The 26,343-nt window shown below is 33.3% G+C and overlaps 3 protein-coding genes across 3 annotated transcripts in view; 1 reads left to right on the plus strand and 2 right to left on the minus strand.

Moving 5' to 3' along the window:
* Positions 1-1,555: 1,555 nt before the first annotated feature.
* On the minus strand, positions 1,556-4,282 carry LOC150098413 (uncharacterized). The gene is made up of 2 exons (XM_090405662.1): positions 3,699-4,282; positions 1,556-1,945 (listed from the first exon to the last, which is right to left on the minus strand). The coding sequence occupies exons 1-2, from the start codon at positions 3,933-3,935 to the stop codon at positions 1,613-1,615; spliced, it is 570 nt and encodes a 189-aa protein (XP_090261788.1). The 5' UTR covers positions 3,936-4,282; the 3' UTR covers positions 1,556-1,612.
* Positions 4,283-16,435: 12,153 nt separating this feature from the next.
* LOC150098414 (uncharacterized) lies at positions 16,436-24,025 on the minus strand. Its single transcript, XM_090405203.1, has 2 exons — positions 23,345-24,025; positions 16,436-17,719 (listed from the first exon to the last, which is right to left on the minus strand). Exons 1-2 carry the CDS (start codon positions 24,023-24,025, stop codon positions 17,315-17,317), a joined length of 1,086 nt encoding a protein of 361 aa, XP_090261329.1. The 3' UTR covers positions 16,436-17,314.
* A 169-nt stretch (positions 24,026-24,194) lies between these two features.
* Positions 24,195-26,343, plus strand: part of LOC150098415 (lysozyme C-1/C-2-like) — a 30,991-nt gene continuing 28,842 nt past the window's right edge. The window contains exon 1 of the mRNA XM_090405204.1: positions 24,195-24,255. Within this exon, the coding sequence (XP_090261330.1) occupies positions 24,195-24,255 (61 nt within the window). The remainder of the gene's footprint in view (positions 24,256-26,343) is intronic.

Here is a 26,343-nt window from a genome sequence, read left to right on the forward strand (position 1 = left end):
GTTGCTAGACCGACCAATCTTCTTTGGGTCATTGCTGTTCGCAAATAATTTTTAATCAGTTTAAGTTTGGAAAAACTTCTTTGCGCATTTACGCCTACCGCAATATGGCTGAACGAGCGCCCTTATTAAGCAGCACCGTGAGGCAGGCTGCCCCTATGCTACACCCAGTCGACGGTACTGTGTGTGCCTGTGAATGAATTTCTCATCTTATGGCAGCAGTGAAAATCAGACCTATCAAACATCAGCCTACGTCCATCACAGCTATCAAATCAATAAACAATAACTAACGGGTGTCATCCTCAGATAAACTTAATAAAAAGCTTTGAGGATGGAAACGGAGACATTACATTTCAAAACTGTAAATATAAAAATATATATAATTTATTGTTATCGTATAAATAATGTAAAAAATGTAATCTTATTCAGCCCCAACTATAAATTACCAACTCCAGTAGTTATTATATAGAAATTTTTCATTATAAATTTCACTTGAAAAAAAAAAAAAAGAAAAAAAAAAACAGAACAATATGTTTTGTGAATACGTAATATATAATCATAATTTCAATAAAAAATTATTGAGTTTTTTTATATAAAAAATCGAACGCGTAAAATTAGCAGCACTTAGTTGCTCTACTTTGTAAAATAACATGTTAGAATATCACTTAAGACGATTATTGTATATATGTAAATATTTCTGAGATCAATAAAAAAATATTATTATTTGCTCTATACCAGCGATTTTCAACCAGTGTGCCGCGAGATTTGTGAAAACAAATTAATTAAAAGAAATAATATCGTAATTTTGCTCATTTATTGATTAGCGTCTGGTCTTCCATCCGCACCTGAAGCTCCATTATTTATATTTTACGAAACTTACGGTTGGTGAATCCGTTTAAAATTTGCGTTAATTAACTTTAATCTTTTGATAAGTGTGTTCACAAATAAATTCATTTAATTTTCTTATTTTTAAGGTAAGAATTATTTTATTTATTTATTTTTTTTTAAATAATTTTCAGTATTGCTTTTCTTACTCAAAATGTCAAAAATAAAGTTTAAAATTTTTTGAAGCAAAAAGGATAAGTAATTACTATTATTAATAATTCGTGTTTGAAAATCAATCAAAATTATGCCTATTTTTTTTTTCCAGATCGTCAAGAAAATTAAAATAATATAGTTTTAATGTGCCGTAGAATATTAATAATTAGTCTAGGTGTGCCATATTATGAAAAAGGTTGAAAATCACTGCTCTATACTGAAAGCTATACTGCAAAATAATAATCGTAACACTAAAAAGACTTTTCTTCAATATCTTATGTCTTCTCGACTTTCTAGGTGGCGCTAGAGTTGTGAAATGAACAGAAAACTCGAAAATGCTAATTAGTTTGCGACTGAAAACACTGTACTTGTATAATTCCTACATGTCAAAAACGCAGATAGAATATATTCATGCTTCACAGTGTATGAGTCATAGTTACATTTTAGTTTTGCCAATTAGCGTAATTTTATTGCAACGGTCTCTTGCGCACAGTAAAAAAACTAAACTTATACTTAAATGTTTGTTTAAGATTCTATTTATTTGATTGATACAAATTATACAGAGCTAGTCAGAGTTTCAAGAATTTATTTCTGGATCAGACCAGATGATCGGAAATGGTGGATGAATTTTTTTCCGCTCGATTTCCCGAACCTTCCACCAGATGGCAACAGTTACAGTGGATTGCACAACAGGTTTATTTTGATACCCGAAACTTCGAATAACTTCGTCAAAAGCTTCACAATCTTGTATGGAATTTGGTACGACTATCCCGGTTTCGTGCTGAGCGGGACCATATATGGGTAGCAGCTTAAACTTCAGGGCTTGTGTGTTGATGGTATGGAAAGCACAACCTCCTGCACTGTCACAGAAGAACACAAAAGTACCTGGTCTTATGATGTCGAATACTTGCTGGAAAAAAATCGTAAACTTTGCTTTAAATCAGGAATGAATTAAAATTGAAAATTATTAATTAATTAGGTAAATGTTATTTAAGTAGTAATTTATTATTATTATTATTATTATTGTTATTATTATTATTATTATTATTATTATTATTATTATTATTATTATTATTATTATTACGTAACGCCTCCAAGGATTCCAAATGTCTTTGGACTCCATGGAGGTGTTTTATTTATTTATTTTATTTATAAATAAATAAATTAATACTAATTTATTTATTTATAAATGTTATAATCTGTATTATTTTTTTCCCAAGTGTAGTGATTTCTCTTTATAAATGACGTCTGCATCCATAGTGCTAGACTGCCTGAAGAAAATCCATTTTAAGTTCGGTTCTAGTTGCCGACTAGAACAACCTTTTCTAAGCCTTTCTTCTACCTGTTTCGAATTAGCTGATCGCTGGTACCATAAAATGGAGTTTTTTTTTTTTTTACCTTAAAACTCAGATTTTAAATCACAAACTTCGAGAAAATCGACTGGAGAATTCGCTATTTCAGATAATAATATATAGTGTTAAGGTCAGGAACCAGTAGTAAGTAGAAGTTGTCTACTGTACTTTCTTCCATAGTGTCAATTGAACTTATTTATAGTCTTGAGCCAGCTATTGGTGCTTGGTTGAGGGTAAAACCTGTCCCCTGTTTGCAAAAGACAAAGTTTTATCCATTCCTTTGGGGTTTAAAAGATGTTAGCGTTTTTTTTTTTTTTTTTTTGTCCTGTTCTATTCTGAACATCCTTCGCTTCACTTCTCCTCCACAAGAACAACCACAAATTACACGAGTGTTTCTAAATAAAAATAAATAAATAAATAAATAAAAGGAAAATTCTGTTCAGCAGAAATATTAACTCACATTCGAATCTTTTTTTTTGTCATTTTTTTCGATTATAATCAAAAATGAGATCGGTTCGTAAATTTTAACATATTTCCTAAATTCCAAATATCATTTCATCCATCAATCCAAGACGATCCGAAATTAACAATGTAATACTCTCTGTTTATTTCAGAATTATTATTATTATTATTATTATTATTATTACTTGTTATTACCAAGGACTCATCAAGAATGTTTTAGTGCATTTTGCACTTGCAAATGGTCCAAGCGAAACAAAATGTGAATAGGCCAAGATAGTTGTTTAAGAATTTCACAATCTGATTTTCCATAAAATTATCAGGGTCCCCCCCCCCCCTCCTGGGAACTTGTGTTTTTCATCCAACATATAAGCAAATCTGCCCGAGTACGGATGAAAATACTATTTTTGATATGATATCAGTAGAAATGTGATTAAACTTGAGAGCGAGAGAGAGGGGGGGGGAAAGAAGCAATGGACCATTTGGGGTCTTTCTCTCTCTCCTTCCCAATTCATTCATTCCCAATTTTAATCTGAAAGAAAAAGCATCAATCGTCTGCTAATTGTAGTAGTTGTGAATTAGTTAGTCTCAGGCCTAGACGACATTATTTTCCTCCCATGAACACCACAAAACACAACTAGAACACAGCCATTATACACTGACCTTACTTGCTTTGGTTGTAATTCCAAACCTCTCAAGGAGTCTACGGGTTGCTTATGCAGTATTTTTCGTTCCACAAAGTGATAAAGATTAAAGTTAAAACTCAATATAAAAAAAAATAATAAAATGTTAAAAATTCATCAATAATAATGATAATGATAAAAGCAAATGGATTGAAAAGGTTATTGGTACCTGTAAAAGTCTGTTGACGAAGTTCTCTTGGCCTTCGAGAATAGACAGAAACTTGATTATGGAAACGACATCAGCTCTTCTTAGGGTGTGGATAACTTCCGATCCTAATGGTTTTAGGAGATCAGCTTCCACGTACCATCCACTGAATCGGTTGTCATGCCAACAGAACTGATTCATTGTATACAAAACGTTTAGGAAAGTGGTGTTCCACTCTCTGCAAATATCTACCACTGTCATCTCGACAAAACTGTTATGAGAAAGGCTCGGCCAGCAACAAAAAGCAAAGAGATCGACTCCTGGACCTCCACCTAGAGAACAGATTTGTAGTTGGTCATCGGTGACTGGTGTGTACTTCAGAATGCATTCCTTTGCACGGTTGATGTGGAACAACGTCTGAGCCACATGGCATATGCTGTATCTGTAAAGGTAGGCACATCTGTAAGCGGGTTTCGAAAAATCTACGATTGAATTCCCAGCTTTCAATGCTGCAGAGGAATATCGTTGTTTGAGATAGGCAATTGCATCTATAATGTCTTGATGGTTCAACTGATACCATTGCTGCTCTAGCTCGCAGAGTTCGCACAGCCACTTTACCAAATCCATGTAGAATAAAATCAAAGAAATCTATACAGCATATTATACAGCGATAGAAGATGATAAAGATGAGATAAATATTTTATGAGTCATCGGTTAACAGGAAATGTTACTCTACTCTAGGAGTGAGAGTAGAATATTACCTTTGGAAAGTGATTATTATTATCTCATTCTTATCTTTTCATGGTCATGTAGATTAGTCGCTTTTTTGGATAATATTCATGTCGGAATACGTAACGATTTCCGCACTTTTTTTAATGAAATTCAGATAAAGATAAAATATTTGCAACAAATGTAAACAAGGTTGTTTTTCATGTTATATAAATTATTGATAACTGTACTGAAAGTATATGCAGTTTGTTCTTCCTTTGCTCTGAAATCCCGATATATACGTGGGCTGTTCAATAAGTAATAAGACAAATTTTACTGTCGCGAAACCACTCATCACAATATTAATTTCTTTGGAATAAAGAAATGTTGCTGTCTGTATTAACAAAAGAGGTTGATAGATGGCGTATACGGGCTGATGTGCCAGAGTGTCACGTGACTAAAGCAAGCTTGTTTCGGCGACCAGATTAAGGTTCCTACGTCATGGATGAGAATCAAACCCAGGTCTTTCCAACGAATGGGCTTCGTCTATACTGACAACATTCTAAATTTTTAATGGCGCAAATCAGGAAATGAACTCCCACTCAGGGGAATAATAATAATAATATTTTTATTATTTTTTTATTGATTTCTGAAATATTTACGCAATTACAATAATCGTCTTTAGTGACATTCCAGCTTGTCATTTTTACAAAATTCAGCACTAAGTGCTGCATATGTGATTCATTTTCCACATTGCATTTCGATTAAAATTTTGAAAATAATAATTTTTTGCATCAATATTAACAATAAAGATTACATGGAATTTTTCAATAATGGATAATAATAATTATAATAATAATAATATGATAATATTATTATGATAATATGATGATAATATTATGATAATATGATAATCATTGAAAATGTCAACTGTGTTGTGAATGGAGAACCTGTGGAACAAGTAAAACATTTCAGCTATTTAGGCACGATTTTTACTGAAGATGGTAAATTAAATATAGAAATAGACAACAGAATAAGCAAAGCTGGTATGGTGGGAAGTCAATTGAATAAATTTATATGGAATAAGAGAGAAATTAGTCGGAACACTAAATTAGCTGTGTACAAGACAGTGTTCAAACCAGTTTTAACTTATGGATCTGAGAGCTGGGTCAGAAGTAAAACACTTGACCAAAGACTAGAGACCACAGATATGAGTCCTGAGAAAGATTAGAGGCGTAAACAGATGGCATCAATGGCAATATCATATTAAAAACGAGGATATTAGGAAAGAACTTGACATTGTCAGCATCCAGGAATGTGTTAGCAGAGCTAATCTCAGGTGGTATGGTCACTTAAACAGAATGGGCGAGGAAAGATTAGCAAAACAAGTGTTCTCTGCCAGGTTGGCAGCAAAACGACCCAGAGGAAGACCAAGATATAGGTGGATTGATACGGTACAAAGTGCCTTAGACGATAGAAATATAAGATCTGATAATGTTGGAGTCTTGACAAGTAACAGACTGATTTGGAGGAAAATTATAGATAGGAAGTTAGTAATGATGTAATTTTTTCATGTAGTACTGTCATATCCTGTACACCCCTTGAGGGTACATGGCAGGAATTTGATGATGATGATGATGATAATATGATAATATCTCAGATAAATTACATACATATGATTATTACAGACGTTTTTTGCATGCTTACACATTATATATAAGATAACAATTTTTCTATTGTTATCTTATATATCTTATCGTACAGAGTATTTACATATTTACAATTAATGCATATTACACTTGATGCTCTGTACATTATACTGTATGCAGTTTAAAGCACATTATTTCTTTTCAATGTTTTTTTCTTTGGATACAAATTCATATCTTTTTTTTTTAATATCTGTATCTTCATTATTACTATAATGAAGATACAAATATTAGAAAGAAGATGCCATACTGACAGTTTTATTACATAATCTGCTTCTTTGGTTATAAGGATTACGTGTGGTTGAGTGAGGCGAGTTAATCCCACCTACTTCGAAGTTTGGGTTAGCTTTTGTGAAGAGAGTGGGATTTAGGCTTCATTATTTATGTTGTTGCTACTGTTTATGTATGGGATGTTGGCATTGGATGCTGGTGATTTGTGATGTGTATATTAGTGTTAATGGTATCTTAACTTTGTTGGTATATTTTCCAGAGTTCGTGTTTTAATGTTCTGTAATTATCTATGTGTTTTAAATTTCTTGGTAGGTTGTTGAGTTCCGTGGGTATCTGACGTGATCTCACAAAAGAACCGTATGAGTTGTTGAAGGGTGTGGGGGATGTAGAGAGTTGTCGTAGGTCGTGTTATACGATATGTGTCTCTGTTGTTTCGATAGGTGATGTTGAAGTAATTCCTTGTTAATGTCATGTAGTGTTTCAGGTTTTTAACGCTCAGAATTCTGTGTATCGCCATGTGTTGGTCGGATATTGACTGTTGTGTATAAGGTGTCTAAATCACTGTTGACACAATTTTCCTATGTAGTGTTTCTAATTTTGTTAGGTGGCTGTTTGATGTGTTTGCATAGACTGTCATACCATATCTGAGTAAGGATTCGTAGATACCACGATATAGGAGTTTTTTTTTTTTATGTTAGATGGAATAATGTCTTTTATTTGGAAGAGTTTCGCTGCGATGATGCGGACTTTGGTATGTAGGTATTCTATATGTTCTGCCCATTTAATGTGAAAATCTATGTAAAGACCAAGGTATTTTGAATGTGTTACAGGTTTTATTTCTAGACATTGGCAGGTATTTTTGTTGTCAATGCAGCGGTATATGTGATAGTGTATCGACAGTGGTGCGGGGCGTATGATTCTTGGGTTGTGTATTATCAACATCTGTGTTTTGGTGCCGTTGATTACAATTGCGTTTTAGTAGAAGTATGTTCAGATTTCATTTAGGTCTTGTTGTGCTTTGGAAAGAGCCATGTTGATGTCTGTGTGGATTGCTAGTAGTGCGGTGTCATCTGCGTACTGAAATATTTGACTTTTTATTGCCATGTTATGAACATCGTTAATGTATATGTTGAATAGAGTGGGTGATAATACGATACCTTGAGGAACACCGTGTTTTATTTGTATACCCCGGCTGTGACTTGTACCTATTTTAGTTACTTGTGTTCTGTTTGAGAGATAGTTTCTGAACCAGATCTATAATAATAATAATAATAATAATAATAATAATAATAATAATAATAATAATAATAATAATAATAATACCGGGAGTTCACTCTCTACCAATAACCAGTCAGAGATAGCTGGTCCAAGATAATTACTAATTATAAACGACATCCGATGAATAGAAGCAGACGAGTGGTCCCTAACCCTAACACCCTGAATTATTTGTCTGAAATGATGTAGGTACGGTCGATTGACTTGAGTTTACTGGACAATAAACCTGTTTCCAAGAGAAAAAAAAACGCTTGCTAACTGGAAACCAATCGAAAAAAGAGTTAGAAGATTCCTCCAGTGGACCATTAGATTCGAAACCTTATTCTATAAATACATAAATAAATTTGCTTACGCCTTTTATTCCACGGATTGAGTAGTCGGGACCGTTTTAGCTCTAACTTTTGGAGATTGATTAGCAGTCAAACTTCATTCTTAGTCAATCAGAGATAGCTGACCCAAAGTATCAATGATTTTTAAATGGCAGCTTTTAACGCCTTCCATTCTCCAAAGGAAGCAGCAGAACTATTGAAGCCTAAACTAACTCTTGGAAATCGATCAACAGTCCATCTTCCCACTTGTTTGTCACGTATTTTAGTTCACAGCTACCTGTGATTTTGCGGTATATGTTTTCGGAGTTGGGTTGAGTGGCTGAAAATTCCAGTCTACAGGAGGGGGGAAACCTTCGTGCCTGTGCTAAAGATCGACTCAATTTATAATCCGATGAAAAATGCCTAGAAAGGTTCCTCTAATCAGTAACTAGAGGAAGATTTGAAGCTATAACAGTCTTTTTTCTGGTAGTCTAGCATTGTGTAATCAGAAACATTAACTTTCTCAGATGTTACCCAGGCATCTCTCAGTCGCATTTATTTATTTTACTAAAATCTCTCTCTCTCTCTCTCTCTCTCTCTCTCTGGACAGTCAAATGAAAGTGACTAATGATTAATTTTATCATCAACAATCCTATACAATTCTCTTATTTTGTATAAAAAAATAATAAAAATCTATCTTGTAGCACTTAGGAGAGCGGAGGACACTAGCAGCTCTGTGTTTACCACAGTGTCATATTGCAACGCGCGCAAGCAAATTCACGTCATAGTGAGATGCGAGCTATTAGCGTAATGGGGCACTGTCCGTCGCGCAGTTCCACTGTTGTTTATATGCAGTGTTGCGCCAGTAGTAGATGTGTTCGTAGTGCTTATCGTGTTTACTCCGTCTCTTTAAATATTTGGACATTACAATGAAAGACATATCATTTGTTATAGTTTTTATTTTAGAACATTATTGGGGTTATGATAATGGATTTTATTTTTAAGTAACTTTGAATTATACCAAACTGTATAATTTTATCGATAGTAAACACTATTTTTCATGTTTAATTTTTTTTTAATTTTTACCATAATTTTCATATTTTATCCAAACACGTATCCCCACGATTTCAAGCCACGAGCCGCCACTGTTCATAGGTTATTGAAATTCCATCTATTTTAATAATTCCACTCTGTATAAAATAGTTGTAATGATATAGGGCAGTGTTTCTCAAACTTTTTTCGACGACGGAACACTTCACAAATCCTGAATTTTTCACGGAACACCTTGGTTATTTTGTAATGTATAAATTAATAATTAATTGGTAATTTAGTTGATGTTTTATTATTAACCAATAATTGATAATTAATTATTAATTATTAATTAAACATCAATTAAACCATCATTAAATTAATTTGTGCTGACAAATTAATTTAAAAATGACAAATTCCAGAACTTCTCGTGGAACACCTCACCTTCCGCAGAACAGCAGCGTTCCAGGGAACACTAGTTAAGAACCACTGATATAGGGTATGAAGGTCAGGAATAAAAATTATCAAGTTAATTCGATTTTGGTTATCAGCTCATTTATTGACATGTTTATGCTAATCAAATACAGTCATCAGTACACAAACCAAAAACTGAAAAACTATTTTGGATTTGACTGTGATATGAATGGTGTCGCTGTCACGACGAAGTTATGCTACTGAAAGTGTTTGAATACACATAAAAAGACCAACATATTATCTTTTAATAAAGTGTAAGCATTAAGCACAACAATAAGTCTACGTGGCTTGAAAGAAATAGCTTGAAATTTTTAAGCTACTTCTCATAAGTTTCACAGGAAATTATTTTACCTCTTCAGCAGAAATGTATTGAGATTTGGGAGTGATGTGGGGTCAAGTGACGGTTAAATATATTGTCATTTCTTCCCTGAATGGAAAAGCCATCTGAGAATTCCCGATCTAAATTCGACTGAAGTCATACCAAAGCGTAGAATACTTTCTGCGTGACATGGGCATTGTCTTGCTGGAACAAGGATGGACTTTCACCATAAAATTCCATGAGTGCAGTCTTATCCAGGAGTATAGGCAAACTTCTCTAAAAACTATTGGACTTATCTGGATCTGCTCGTAATCTTCTTTAAGCTTATCTAAACCTTCCTGAAGGAGGCTAATCTTGGTTAAAATTCTCCGATCCGAAAAACAGACTATAATTAGATTCATAAAGTCCCACATCGTCGATGTACATGTTGGAAGTTTATTTGCAATACATGTGGCGTTTCCTAACGTCTTCGTTACATGAAAATTTCTAGAATGTCATCTACAACTATTGGTATTGCCATTATTTAAATTCTTTACATTAAGTGTACTTTTGTTGGAATGGTCCAAGAGTTTACGACAGCATGTACAAAAATGTTATTAGGAAAGGAACTATTATTATTATTATTATTATTATTATTATTATTATTATTATTATTATCTCCTAATTTCATTCTTTTTTAATTTCATATATCTAACTAATTATTTAATTTCAAAATTAACTATTTAATTTCAAAATTAAGTAATTAAATTAAAATTAACTAATTAAATTAACTAAATAACTAACTAATTAATTAATTAAAAGCAACTACTTAAGTTAAAAGTAACTAATTTTATTAAAATTAATTACTTAATTAATTAAATTAAAATTTACTAATTAAATTAACTTATTTAATTTCATATATCTAACTAAGAACGCGTGTTTTTTTTTTGTTTTTTTTACTGTTCATTGATTTTTTTTACAATCTAGGCAAAGAGAGAGATAAGTTTTACATTTATTTCGAAACGAATGTATGGTTTCAGTTTTGATTTCACTGTTTTGATAATTTTCCCCTTGCAAATGTGACTTTTTCCCCTCCTATCGTTTCTCTGTTTGTTTATCGCATTACGATTTCGCACAGGCTTGCCATTTAACGGTAGCATATCTTCCTATTTCATCATGTTTTTCGAAATGATAAAGCCATTTGAAATTATTCAAACAAATATCTAATGCACAAGACAATTGTTTTAATCTACAAGCTTTTTTTTTATTTTTTATTTTTAATTGTGACCTATGTTATTAGAGCAGAGATTAAATCTAGAAAAGCAATAATAAATAGCTTAAAGGAAGATTTTGAATTAATTAAATGAAAACGCTTTGCTTCATTGTAAATACAAATGAATTAATAAAGAATAAACATGTCTTCTAACGCCTTTAATTTTCTAAAAGGAGTGGACCGAATCTTTTAATACCAGCTTTTGAAAATTGTTGTAAATTTCATTTCTGTCCACTTCACGTAGACGTCTGCGTGAAGTAAGAGGAAGTTACTGCCATCTCGTGTTCATAACCATAATGTTATTATCGTGTAAAACATCGAATTTTCTGCATTTTAGTGTTAGTAATCGGACTATGTAGAAGTTAGAAATCGAACTTGGAAATTACTACGAGGCTATATATTAGAAATGTTTAATATGATATATTAGAAATGAACAGATATAGTAGAAATATTACGCTATTAAGTATAAATATGCTTCGTTGATTAAGATTCAAGGTTTAAAATATTTTGATTTTTAGTAGTTGTTTTGATGGCTTTGTGAATAGTTTTCGAAAGGTTCGGTTGGCAATTGCACCACAGTTTACATCATGCAGTTGATTTTTTTCCTGTTTGGTTGTTTAAATGGTCAAGTTTTCGTTTTTGTTTCCTAATTTAGTTGAAAGAAAAATATAGGAAAGGAAAGCTATTTTTACTTATACATATACATTTCTAAGTTTAATATTATTGATTTTACCATTTATATTTGAGAGATGGATTCAAAAAAAAAAAAAAAAAAGAGCCAAATCTCATGCGAAGTCCAATCAGTTTTAAAAATGTGGGAAACCGCTTATCACAGAGTGATCATTGCATTTATGCCAAATTCAAATTTGGAAGCATTTTAGTCCGGTTATCCCAATTTTTTTATCATATATGTCTTTAATTTAACATTTAATTTAATATTTATTGTTTTTTTTTTTTTTCGATCTCCTGTTATGGTTGTTATCAGACAATATAGCACGGGTAGCAAATATGAAATAAGAATGCATACATTTCTTCATTCAACTACATGCTATTCTTACTGTTTTAAGGGTATTTAGAGTTTAAAAAAAGTGTGTTCTCTATGATAGCTGTCCGTAGTTCAATAATCGTACTTACATGTGCCCATCAAGATTAGCACCAAGTAAAATCGACATTTCATACGTGATGTGAGTAGTGATATACAAAGACACCAGATGTCAGTGCAAATAAGATGTCGTCAGATGACACAATGTTAGATTAAATGACGTAATGTGCTATTTTCATATGTACCTCACGAACAGTTTATCCCTCTAAAAACAAATTTACTGCTGTAACCTTTATTATTATTATTATTATTATTATTATTATTATTATTATTATTATTATTATTATTATAGTTTTAAAGTGGTTCCAACTCCTGTTTTAAGTTGAAAGTGTTCCCAAGTAACCCTACTTATCACGCCGAAGACAGTGATATAAAATTCAACGAGATCGGCTAAGAAGAAACCAAATTTTGAAGTGCTGAAAAGTAAACAGAGAGGACCGTGGTCAAGCGCCTCCCTAGCGCAATTGGAAGAACGATGGTACATTGAGCCTTTCGATTGGAATAGGCCTAAGTTCGATTCTCGTCGCGACGGGAGAAATCTTTATCTGGACGATTTCAATCGAAGGTGAGTTAGCCGATCTCATACGGAGGTAGCAGGGTTTTTTCTTCCAGAAACTCGGGTTTTTCATCCCGCATACAGACAAATCGGCCCTTCAGAACACACGCAATTTACAGGCAAAAAATACTAGTTTTGGTAGTGGTGGAGGTGGGCGGTTGATGGAGATGATTCGTAGTAGAGGTTCGGTGTAGTAGTTGAGACAGTTGTAGGTGTCCTCCAGTGATGAGTCTTCGGACTCCTTGGAGGTGTCAGGAATAATAATAATAATAACAACGAGTGAAGAACAAAGGATGTCGCCATCTTTACAATTTTTACAATTCACGCCATGCCCTCACCATTTCTGCCCAAGGGAAGAAAGGTGAGTCATGAAGTATATCAAATGCCTGGAGGATTTATCGTCCGACGGAAATAATATAACTTGTACGAAATGCAGTAGGATTCTACACGTAAAATGTGCTGGCTTTTCAGAAACAACCGGGCGACATAAATATAAATCCGATGTAGCATGCGAGGAATGGAAATGCGTACTCCGTAGGAAAAATAAATAAACGCACCTAAAGCAGCCACCTACGACGCAGCCGATTATACCGGAGGCAAAATCAGACGACGAACTGAACAGACAAAAAAATGCAGGTGAGTCCTAACATTTCAACTCTTTAAATATACTAATAGGAAACGGTCTAGAGACCATAAACGCCGACTTAATAGACCTTGTGCAAGAACTCTTTAATAAACAGAACGGACAAATAACAAAAAAATCTAGCGAATATGAAGATTTGGTAAAACATAATAATTTAGCAGTTATAGAAGGGTTGCAAATGATAAAAGACATTAAAATGAGCATTAACGCACTAAATGACAGGCAACACAATTTGATGAAAGAGACATCCAAACTCCGTTAAGAACTTCATTCTCTAAAACTACAATACGAACGTTTAAATCAGCAACAACATAAAGAAGATGTTGTCATAAACGGTCTTCCTGAAACTGCACCTACAGAAAACCTCAGAGACATGGTTTTAAAATTAGGCCATGCAATTGATATCCCTCCCTACAGCTTAACGACATTCAGACCGTAAATCGGATTACTAGGAAGAGCAAAAACCAAGGCTTGCCACGACCTGCACCAGTCATAATTCGTCATACGAGCAAGTCCACAAGAAACAATCTCATAAAAGCCAGCAGGCAGAAAAAACCAGTTACCAAGGACTTGAACACACAGCAAGACAATACACCAATCTTTCTATCCGAATATTTAACACCATTCAACCAGAATCTGTTGTACCGATCAAGAAAAGCAAAAATGGAAAACAAATTACCAATTTTTGTGGACCAGAGATGCCAAGATATTCATAAGGAAGTCACAAACATCAAAGCCGATACAAATTAAAAGCTCAGAAGACATAGACAGGCTGCCACTATGAAAAAAAAAGCCTTCGAATTAGCTCAAAACAGAAGCCCACAATAAAAAAAAGGAATATGAACCATCAAGACAGATGCAATAACACAGGATATATCGGCAATTTCACTTTGATCAGACCTTTTATATCGTTCATTTGACCTCCCAAACACCTGCCTACATCCAACACAGCAACCAAATCAATAAAATATATATAAATATATAACCAGTGTCATCCTCAGATAAGCTAATTACAAAGCTTCGAGGATGCAGTTGAGTTACATCCCAGTAGTAGTATTTATCTAACATTATTTACTTGTAGGTAGGTGAGTGTATCCCTTCAACTATTGGTCTGAGCGGGACGTTTGCCTTGTGTATCTTGGGGAGATCATATAATCGAGGGATTAAAGGATGAAGTGATCTAAGTGAAAGACAGATGTTTCTTGGTAACTCCAAGGTGGTTTTTAATAAATTATTGGTCTTATTGTGTAACTCATTTGTAGGATCACTGTTAAGTTCAGAGTAGGTATCACTGTTTAAAAGTTCCGAAATTTTATTATGGCAATCAGACTTGTCTAAGATGAGTCACATTCCCTTTGTCAGCAGGTAGAATCACGATGTCATTATTATTTTTAAAGACTTAATTACTGCTCTTTCAGAGTAAGAAATGTTGTCTGGAGGTGGTCTAGCATGATTTATGGTGAAAATGGCTTCTATATGAAGGAGGTTAGCTTCTTTGGTTTGATTAAAATGCAGTGACAAAATTAAGACCTTTAGCAAGAATACTTTCTTCTGCCGAAGACAGTTGGTAGGAAGAATTATTGATAACAACTTTTTTCAAAATGAGAAGTTTGGCGGTCTTGCATATTGCCTCTCTCTTCACAAATGGTGCCCTCTCAAGCCATGTCCTGTTTTCGATTAACAATAATGAAGGCCGCCAACATGAGATAAACTGGACAACAACTTCAAACCTGCACATCTGCCACGACGAGGTAGAACGCCGCATAATCGAGTCTAAAGAGATTGTCATGGACCCTCTTCATATAAACAGTAACCTCAGCTATAATTTCCCTGACTCTTTTAGCTCTGCTGTCAGATATTGGCGCACTCGTGAAATCACACGAGCACAGGTTTCTAGCAATAGAACTTTAACACGGACTGTAGCTCCAGTTCAAAATAACTGTAGTTTATAGTCGATTTTATAATTTATGGTTTTATAGTTTTATTTTTATTTTTTTATTTTTTTTTGTCTTTCTATGTTCTATCATGCCTGAAGAAGTCGGCCACGCCGATGAAACATGTTGCGTATTTTAATAAATTTCATTATTTATTCTAATTCTCGGATCTCAGTCAGTATATAAGAAGCATGAATATATATAATAAAAATAAAGAATTTTAAATAAATTTAGGAAATTTAACCTTAGCTACTTAGGCGGCGCTTTGTGAACATAACAGTTATTGTTTAATTAGCCTTTGTACCTATATTGATGATGGCTGTGATATTCAGGAGAAAATTCTACGAATAAAGAATATTTTACGTGATTTAATTCCGTTATTATAATAGTAAGTATTATTATTATTATTATTATTATTATTATTATTATTATTATTATTATTATTATTATTATTATTATAGGAATGAAAACCCTAGTTTTTGAAGGTTTTTGAATGAAGTTCTTCACGTCCTAGACGGGATTTAAAGACTGGTTTTAAAGACGTTGCCTAATGGTCAACCATTAGGCATCGTCAAAACCGACTGAGCTATGGAGACTGCAATTCTTGGATACACGTTGTTAATTCACAGTAGGATTGATGTAGCAGCTGAGTTTTATTCTATTCTTTTGTGGTGTATTTCTTTATGTCCTTTACTTATTATATGAAAATGCTTGTGGTACAGGATTCAGTCTGGTATTGACATTATTTCTGACTTGGAATGGTCTCAGGAAGGCGATATTGAGCATATAGCCAATGGACGCCATGTATGTCACATTATGGTTTTCTAGACCTAACCAAAAACTTTCCTAAAATTGGCAGTTTTGAATAGCTGTTCATATTTCACCATTTAAATATAAAATAGCCCAGTGAGCATAATAAAGTGTAGTGAATAACATATCAATCTCTTTTGTTAAATCTACGCTGTTTTAATTTTTATGCAAATGAGTCAGTTATATATATATAGTAAGAAAAATTATAACTTCTAGTCAATATAAATATTATTTTCAAAGAAAAACTGTACAATGGTTTATCCAATTTATTTTCAATAATACAAAGAATTGGATACATATTGGAAACACACATTGACTGGTATTTAAATTATATGTATATCAACAGATTTAGTCTATGCATTACTAATATGCAACACAGGAATCCTGGTGTCACAAATATTAAGCAAAAAAAAAAAAATTAAACTTAATTGAATAAATAAATGATAAATAATTAAAAATCACTTTGAAAAAAATTAAACTTAAATAAATAAATGATAAATAATGTATAAGATTTAATAAGTGAAAATTAAAACACGGAAGTGAGCTATATTTCACTGATAAATAAATGTAAGCAGTGACTTCTTAATATTTTTATGATTTTTTGTTATAGTTTTCTTTCTTTTGATTCTCTGTTATATTAATTATATATTAAAATGTGTTATCAATATATGTTTCACTTCATAAAACAGCTCTATTTGTTTCTGTTTTACTTTTAAAAAATGTTTTCAGCTGAACTATTTTGAAATATTTGCCACCAGGGTGCTCAGGGTGCTAGAATTGAGTAAATAACGTAAAGTACCGTTTTTTATTTCTAAGCAAACGACATTTAATGTGCGTTATGCAGATATGCAGATAAATAAATAAGGAAAAACGTGATCTTAAAAATATTCTTAGAAGTTATAAATGAAATATTCTTTAAAATTTCGATATTATAATGCTGAATTCAAATTTCCAAATAAGTTTTGAAAGAAAAAGATTATTGATCTTTGAAAATTTTAACACAAAATTAGCCTCATCAATGCTGTCCGTGAAATTTTTCATAGCTTTGAAGTTTGACTTTCACCGCTTCAGGCGCTAGTGATAACCAAATATATCTCATCAGCTTCTAGTGATTGGTGTATAGCAGAAATAAAATTAATTAAAAAAAAAAAATTTTTCTTTTCTCGTCATCGTCTCAATTTTTTTGAAAATCTGTAATGCCATTTTTTTAAATTTTCTAACGAAATTAAAAAAAATAATAATTTTGTTTAACATCAAACATGTTATTATTTCGAACAACTTGAATCGGATAAATTATGGAATGAATAATATGCTATTCGGAGGCAAAAACATGCCTGCAATATCATACAGGTATCTGTCAAAAGCACAATTTTGTTGCCTTGGAAGTCCCAAAGAACGCAACCAAATTCCATTTGTTAAGCTGATATTTATCTCATGTCTTGGTTTAATCCAGATAGCTACAAATACTTTACTGGTAAATATAGGTACATTACGAACACACAGAATTTGTGTAATTCGATTTAATGTCTCAGAAACATTGAGAGAATTTGGAATTAAGTACGTGGATGTTTGCTCAGGACGATATATGAGCACCATTCCATATCTTCTGGCTTCTTCTTCAATGCAAGGGAATGAGGAACCAGCTGCACTATCGCAGAAGAAGACGAAAGTTCCTGGTCTTATAATATGGAATACATTCTGAAAAAAAAAAAAAAATCTTGTAAAGTTTTGTTTGCAAAAAGTGACATAAATCATAATGTACAGTTCTTTATTACTTCGGTGATTGCTATATCTTCATAACTAACTTTGTTGTTGTTCTTAATTAATTAATAAAAATAAATTATTATTATTAATAATACAGTATTTATGCATATTTATATAATATTATTAAATGAATAGCAGTGACTTCATGGATGGTTGTTTTACTTTTAAAATATGTTTCAGTTGAACGATTTTGAAATATTTGCCACCAGGGTGCTAGAATATAGTTGAGTGAATAACGTAAAGTACCGCATTTTTTATCTAAGCAAACGACATTTAATGTGTATTTCATTATGCAGATAAATAAATAAGGAAAAAAGTAATCTCAAAAATATTCTTAGAAGTTATAAATTAAATATTCTTTCAAATTTCGATATAATAATATTTTTTTATATATAACAATCATAATAATAATTTACAATTATATTGTTCAGAGTTACATGAGTTGTATAATAGTAAACTACAATATTACATGTTGTAGTTTACTATTTTTTTTTTATTTTCAAATTTGAAAAGGTGTGATTATACAACAGTATTTACACATATGCAATCTAAATATTATATTTCCTTATTCTCACAAACATACAATGTAAACTCATGATTTACATTTAAAATATTTTTTTTTTTTTTTTTTTTTTTTTGATGAATGAGATTTTCTGTGGAGTAGCCTATGTAGCTCAGTGGATGTGGCGTTTGCACACCACGGCGCTAGGCCGCAAGAAGGAAGACTTGGTTTCGAGTCTAGTCGGCGACTAGAGGAAATTTTTCTAAGCCTTTTTTCGACCGGTTCCCGAGTTAGTCGATCTTTGGCACAGGCAAGCGGGTTTTTCCTCCCGGAAACTCGGGTTTTTCGTCCCGTAAACTCAAGAAAATCGACTGTAGAACCCACATTATTTCAGACATTAAATATATTGTTTTATGGTTAGGGACCACGAGATGGCGGCACATTTTAGCCGTCTCTCTTCACTGTGTACCACTTAATTAGTGATAGCCTTGGGCCATCAATCTCTGATTGGTACCAGTGGAAATTGAACTGCCCACTCAGTCTCCAAAAGTTAGATAGGGCTAAATGGCCTCGCCTACTCCCGTATACGGGAATAAAAAGGCGTTAGCTAATTTTTTTAGATTTTCTGTGGATTCAGTTTCTGGAAGACCGTTTATGACAAGGTCTTCTTTATGTTGTTGTTGGTTTAAAACTTCGTATTGTAGTTTCAGGGAATTAAATTCTTGACGGAGTTCCGATGTGTCTTTTATCAATTTGTGCTGCCTGTCAGTTAGTGTGTTAATGCTGGTTTTAATGTCTTTTACCGACTTTTGAATTATTAAATTTAACAGACTCTTCATATTCGCTAATTTTTTTTTATTTGTTATTTCTTTATTCTGTTTATTAAATAGTTCTTGGACAAGATCTACCAAGCTGGCTTTTATATTTTCTAAACCTTTTTCTAGTAATAAATTTACAGACTTCCATTCTTCTCGTTTGGCATTGGATTTGCGTTGCCAGGTTGTTTCTGAAAGTCCGGAACATGTAAAGTGAAGATTCCTATGGCATTTCCTGCAGATTATATAACATCCGTCGGACGATAATTCCTTCTGGCACTTGTTGCACTTCATGACTCACCTTTCTTCCTTTGGACAGCAGCAAAGATGGCGACGTCCTTTGTTCTATACCCGTTAGCAACCGCGGTGTACGCTTCAATTTTTAACACACTCAGATTTTGGATTCCAGTTGGCCGATTTGGATGAATTATATGTCACTGTCTTCACCGTGACAAGTAGAGTTACTTTATGACACTTTTAAATTAAAAACAGGAGTTAGAACCACATTAAAACTATAAAAATGGGACCAGCGATACAACCATGCGACCGTTCGTATGCCTACACAGCGCCCTCTCAACAATAATAATAATAATAATAATAATAATAATAATAATAAAATAATTAACATGATAAAATGACCTTATTAATAAAACGATTCTCAGAAACTCAAAAAGACGAAAAACTAATTTAAACATGCATGGATAGACTACAAGAAAGCATTCGATTCCCTCCCACACTCCTGGATCCTAAAATCACTACAAATATTTGGAATTAACAAAAACATATGTTCATGTCTGGCTACTGCTATGAAATCATGAACGATTTGGAGATATCAGCATTAAACGTGGAATTTTCCAAGGTGATTCCTTGTCACCATTGCTCTTCAACATTTCTTTGATACCTTTGTCTATGGTTCTGAAGAAAACAAAACTTGGATATGAAATTCCTAAATGTAATATTAAAATTTCCCATCTGTTGTATATGGATGACTTGAAGCTATATGGAAAATCGGCCCAGCAAATAGATTCTTTATTGAACACATTTCGTATTTTCAGTCAGGACATCAAAATGGAATTTGGTTTAGATAAATGCGCAATTTTATCTATTAAAGGAGGAAAAATTAATGGCAATTAAAGCAATTTTAATTTTGATCAAGAGAAATATATAAAAGCAATTTCAGCTGACGAACACTATAAATACTTAGGAATATTAGAAGCCAATGTTATTCTCCACTCGAAAGTTAAACAATAGGCAGCATCAGAATACATCAAAAGAGTTAGAAATATTCTGAAAACAAAACTAAATGGATTAAACACAACTAGAACAATGAAATCTTGGGCTATACCAGTGATTCGATACATAACTGGCATAATAAATTGGACAAAAGAAGACCTGGACAAACTAGACCGCAAAACTAGAAAAACTAATAACTATGCATCATGCATTACATCCACGAAGTGATGTTCACCGGTTGTACCTACCGAGGAGAATAGGTAGACGGGGTCTGCTGCAAGTGAGACAGACTGTGGAGGAAGAAGAAATTGGTTTAAGAAATTACATCGACAATAGCTCTGAGCCAATGCTTCAAGCAATTACACAAGAGGGCCTTCTAAAAGCAACAGGAAACAAATCCGATTACAAAAAAGAACAACAAAATATCCGATATGTGCGCTGGAAAAATAAACCCTTGCATCGCCAATTTCTTCGAAATACTGAGGACAAAATTGACGTGAACAAAACGTGGCAATGGCTTCAACACGGATACATTAAAAAAGAAAAACAGAAGGATTTATTCTAGCAGCTCAAGAACAGGCGTTACAAATTACTGCAATCAAAACAAAAATTTTTAACATCAATAATAACAGCAAATGCAGATTATGCGATCAGAAAGATGAGACTGTAGAACATCCAATCAGCGCCTACAGCAAAATAGCTCAAACTGACTATAAATACCGCCATGATCAAGTGGCCAAAATAATTCATTGGCATGTATGCAAAAAATATGGCTTTCCTACTTCTGATAACTGGTGGCAGAATAAAATAGAGACTGTATTGGAAAGCGAAACAGCAAAAATTCTCTGGGACTTTAGAATACAAACTGATCAGCATTTTGAACACCATTGACCTGACATCACAATTATCGAACATCGACAAGTTTGGATTATCGGTATCGCAGCACCCAGTGATAACAACGTTAACAACAAAGAACTGGAAAAAAATTGCTAAATATCGAGATCTGGCAATCGAAGTTGGCCGACTGTTGCTTAAACACACCAAAATCATTCCAATAGTTATCGGTGCACTTGGTGCAACTTCAAAGAAGCTGTCCAACTATTTACAGCAATTAAAAATCAATGAAGTGACCTCATATGACCTACAAAAAACAGCATTACTTGGAACAGTCCATATTTTACGACGCTACCTGACGGATTATTCTTAGATTCTTGGGTAGAATCTGAATTGTTCTGTATCACCAGTGATATTATTATTTATATGATATCTTGTTTTGACTGTGTATCAATTATGTGAATATAATAATAATAATAATAATTATTATTATTATTATTATTTATTTATTTATTTAATATTGTGTACTGAATATTTGTAGTGAACAAAAATGCGATGGTAATACTCCAGTTGTATATTTGTAAATATCATGAATATGTAAGGAGGATAATAAGCTTTGTCACTGTCAAAAAATTATCACGAACCCATCGTTAAACTTCGTTAAAACTGCAGAGCATTAATAATGGAGTTAAATCAAGTTAGATAATCCAATTACTTCAAGTTACTTCTGCCTCCTATAACTAAGAAGTAATGGTCTCAACACCGAGAGAGAAAAATCATCTTCTGTGTAAAGGTTATCAGAAATATCCATGTGTTACTTCTTCAAGTAGACCCGTGTAGCTCTTTGGAAGTGACCTTTGCATCCTCGCGTCAGGATAAACTTTGTCTATTTGAGATAGACTTAAGTTCAGTTCTACTCGTCAACTAGAGGAACTTTTTATAAGCCTTTCTTCTACTGTTTCCAGAGTTAGATCTCTGGCACGGGCAAGCGAGATTTTTCTCCTGTTGGTATAAATAATCCAGATATATTTTTGCGCATTTATTTCTGTTAAAGACTACCTTAAATCCTTTCCTGGATTCACGTGATTCCTAAAATTAGCACCATATACTATTGCTTCGTTAACAGAACACTTTTTGACCCGTAAATATTGCACCACATTCGCGTTAATAGCTAGGGTGTGCGTTGACAAGTACGGGCACCTTTGAGCCCTTTGAACAGACGCACAGATGACGTCGCGGATCAAATTATTAGCGTTCCAGTGGTTTTAAACCACCCATAAGGCGAGGCAAGGTGTGCGCTGAGACAATATCAACCAGAAATCAGTGACTGTGATTGGTTATTGTGTCAATTAATCCAACTGGATGTTGTCATGCCAACATGTCATTTCTCTTGCTGTTTTTGCTTTCTGAGTTTCATCTGTTTTGCGATGGGTGATGTGTGAACTGACATGTTTAGGACACCGATACAGACAAGATTTTAATGTATAATTTTCCATAAATAATAAGGAAACACGTAAAAAACCACAGTGATATTTTTAATTAGTAAAAGGACAAATATTTCGTACTAAAATTAATGGTACCTCTTCAGTGTCTGTTACAGTAATAGGAATGGAATACAAGCAAAACGTTTGTTGAATCACCTATTAAAATACAAAAAAAAAAAAAATTAAAAATATCACTGCGGTTTTTTACGTGTTTCCATATTATTTATTCTACTATGCCACAGGTTCCTCTAAAAATTATAAATAATTTATAACTTTTTGCCCATATTTTCAATGGGAAACAGTGTTGACGATCAGCTGAATGTGCGTGCGTGCGTGCGTGCGTGTGTGTGTGTGTGTGCGCGCGCGCGCGTGCGTGCGTGCGCGTGTGTGTGTAGTACACACACACGCACGCACGCACACGAGAAGGGGGGGGGGGTCTCTAAAGTTCTGATAAATACCTAGAACATAAATGATATTAATGCAATTAATATATAACCACAAGAAAGAACATTCTAGGATATAAGAACATGAATTAGTAACATCAACACGCGTTACCACCATAAGCCACGTCTTTGGGAGGGAATATTGCATCAGATATTCGAATGTTATATTGCCTATTATCATAATTATTTTTATTCATTAGTGTAAAGTTTCTTAATCATGAAAAAGAATTGACTAAATGCACCAGTACCTGTAACAAATTACTAACGGATTCTTGTTTTCCTTCAAGGACTGACAGAAATTTGACAATAGAGACAATATCTGCACTTCTTAGGAAACTCCTCACTTGCATTGTCAAAGGTTGTAGAAGATCAGCTCCTACGTAAGATCCGTCGCAGGTTTGATACACGTCGCACTGGTTCAATGTACGCAATACATTTTGAAACGTAACGTTCCATTCTCTGCAGATATCCACCATCATCAATTCTATCGAAGTCACACGACAGTGGCTGGGCCACTTTTTAAAGGCAAAGAGATCGACACCTGGACCTCCACCAAGAGAACAAATGTTTAGCTGATATTTGTCTATTGGTGTGTTGTTCAAGATGCATGGTATGGCACGCTGGATATGGACCGATAGATGGGAAACATGACACTGGCTATATCTGTATAGGTAGGCACATCTGTTAGCTGGTTGGGAGAAATCCACTAATGAATTACCTGCGTTTATGGCATTTCTGGAATACTGTTGTTTGAGATGCACAATCGCATTGGCGATATCATGAGGGTTCAGTTGATAGTATCGTTGTTCTGATTCGCTTAATTCACACAGCCAAGTAAACAAATCCATGTATAAAAAAGGAAGGACGGACAGGCTTGCACAGCTTTTATATAGCGTCAGAAGATAAATGCGAGATAAAGTCACCTCCATCATTGCCTGATTCACAACGTTCTGACGTCATATTATGTTCTTTTTTCTGCGAAACCCGCTAAATCAAAAATCACACCAGCTCTCTCTCAATTATTGTGATTATCATTGTTTACTTAACTTTTATCTAATCACTTTTATGTAAACTTTTCTGTTTACAATGTCATAAGCAATGGCGGCTCGTGACTTGAAATCGTGTGGGTACTGCAACTTTCGAATTATACATGCACAGTGTAAGTACAGTGTATACTTGTTTGGATAAAATATCAAAATTATGGTAAAAATTAAAAATAAATAAATAAACATGAAAAAAAATATTGTTTATTATCGATAAAATTATACAGTTTGGTATAATTCAAAATGACTGAAAAATAAAATCCATTCTTTAATTGTAATTAAAGGAATGGATTTACAATTTTTGAACACTACAATTAAATCCTTTAATTTTAATGTCCAAATATTTAAAGAGACGGAGTAAACACGACCAGCAATACGAACACTCTACTACTGACGCAAACTGCATATAAACAACAGTGGAAATGCGCAACGGACAGTGCCGCATTACGCTAATAGCTCGCATCTCACTATGACGTGCATATGGTTGCGCGCTTAGCAAATACTAGCAATATGGCACTGTGGTAAACACAGTGCTGCTAGCGTCCTTCGCCCTCCTAAGTGCTACACGATGGATTTTTATTATTTTTTATACAAAATTAGAGAATTGTATGGGATTGTTGATGATAAAATTAAATATTACAAGCAAATATAAATAAATTAATAAATATATTTATATATCGAGAAAAATTAGGGGTGCTGCAGTTCCGTAGTGCCTATGCATGAGCCACCCTGGTCATAAGACGTTTTCTAAATGCGTTTCATAAAATCTATGCCCATGATGAACTTCAGAGTTCTGTTTGTAGGCCTATCAGCCTACAGTTCACTCTGCCAGGATATACTTTGATAAAATTTATAATATATTATTTAAATTAAGGGGATATTAAATCCCACACTGTTTTAAAACCGAAACTCGAAGATCGGAATCAAAGAGTTTCATGCCGAATATAATAACTATAAAAGTATTGGCGACTACTAGAGTAAGCTAGGGCACGTACTACAAACTAGGGCAACTCGTAGCAAAGGTGGAAAAAGTTCTGATCGCTATTCTTAGTATTTTCCATAATGTAAAGCCCATCTCCTAGGAGATGTATCATGTTATAGATTATGGTGGGAGGTCACTACCCAGCTCGGTTTCGATCTTTATTGAGATCTCATCAGTGAGTAGCTAGACTCACTGATGAATAAGACTCACAGACCGAATAAGAAACTCGTCTTATTCGGTTTTAAAACAATGTGGGATTTAATATCCCTTTAATTTAAATAATGTCTTACATCGCCGAAACGAAGCCTATTGGCTCTTTATTTTAAATAATTTATAATATTGATTAAAAAAAAATTTCATCTGTTTCCATTTTGGTTTACATCAGCCCACTTGCAAACAGAATGCAGGGTGAGTGAAATAAACACAACAGCGTTTGAAGCAAAAATGTCAGAAAAACCAGAGGTTTTTATTATTTTTTATGCTTGTTCTCATAGCCCATTTATTATACTGAAATGTGTGGTGTTGCTTTTTTGTCAAAGTTGTGACCTTTAGTTCTATATACTCCCTAGTGAGATGCATCGATGTCCCAGACACAATTTGGCACAGTAGCAGCATCCGTACTTATAACGTAAATAAATAAATCACATAAAAGAGTAAATGTACAGCACATTGGGCGTTTTTTTTTCTTTCTAGATCACGCGTCAACACTCATTTACTCATATACTTTTGTATTACTTAATACGTAATCAAAGAAATTGATTGCAGTTAGACGCAAATAAAATAAATGGCAAGGCTTGTACATATACCCGAAAAGAGAAAACAGACCAGTGCAAATTCCATTATACAAATAAATAAATAAATAAAATAATCATATTAATAATTAAATAAAAAAAATAATAATAAAATTCACTTCATTTAGTTCAGTGTTATATTTTTTTTAATATAAATTCATTTCCTTATACATACTATTGTATATAATATTAATATCATCCTTAATATTAATATCCCGAGATGAATCGTTATGTGGGTTTTTTCATAGGAAGTTTGCAGGGTTTTTATATCGCGTACAAACAAATTGACCTTCAGAAGAAAGACACGCAATTTACAGATAAAAAAATATTGTTGATGGTAGTGATGGGCAGTAGATGGCGTTGATGTAGTAGGATAATTAAATAGTATGAGAGACAAATGCGTGTGTAGTGGAGTGAAGTAGAGTGTCCTC

The sequence above is a fragment of the Typopeltis vanoorti genome, chromosome 15 (genome assembly GCF_054136105.1).
Source record: "Typopeltis vanoorti isolate ZY-2024b chromosome 15, IOZ_Tvanoo_1.0, whole genome shotgun sequence".
Lineage (NCBI taxonomy): Eukaryota > Metazoa > Arthropoda > Arachnida > Uropygi > Thelyphonidae > Typopeltis > Typopeltis vanoorti.

Excerpts from the sequence above, each read along its gene's own strand:
- LOC150098413 (XM_090405662.1), bottom strand. The coding sequence starts at position 3,935 with ATGACAGTGGTAGATATTTGCAGAGAGTGGAACACCACTTTCCTAAAC. Across the intron at positions 1,946-3,698 it reads TCGTCAACAGACTTTTACAG|CAAGTATTCGACATCATAAG; the intron begins GTACCAATAACC and ends ATTTTTTTCCAG.
- LOC150098414 (XM_090405203.1), bottom strand. The coding sequence starts at position 24,025 with ATGGAGGTGACTTTATCTCGCATTTATCTTCTGACGCTATATAAAAGC. Across the intron at positions 17,720-23,344 it reads CCGTTAGTAATTTGTTACAG|AATGTATTCCATATTATAAG; the intron begins GTACTGGTGCAT and ends TTTTTTTTTCAG.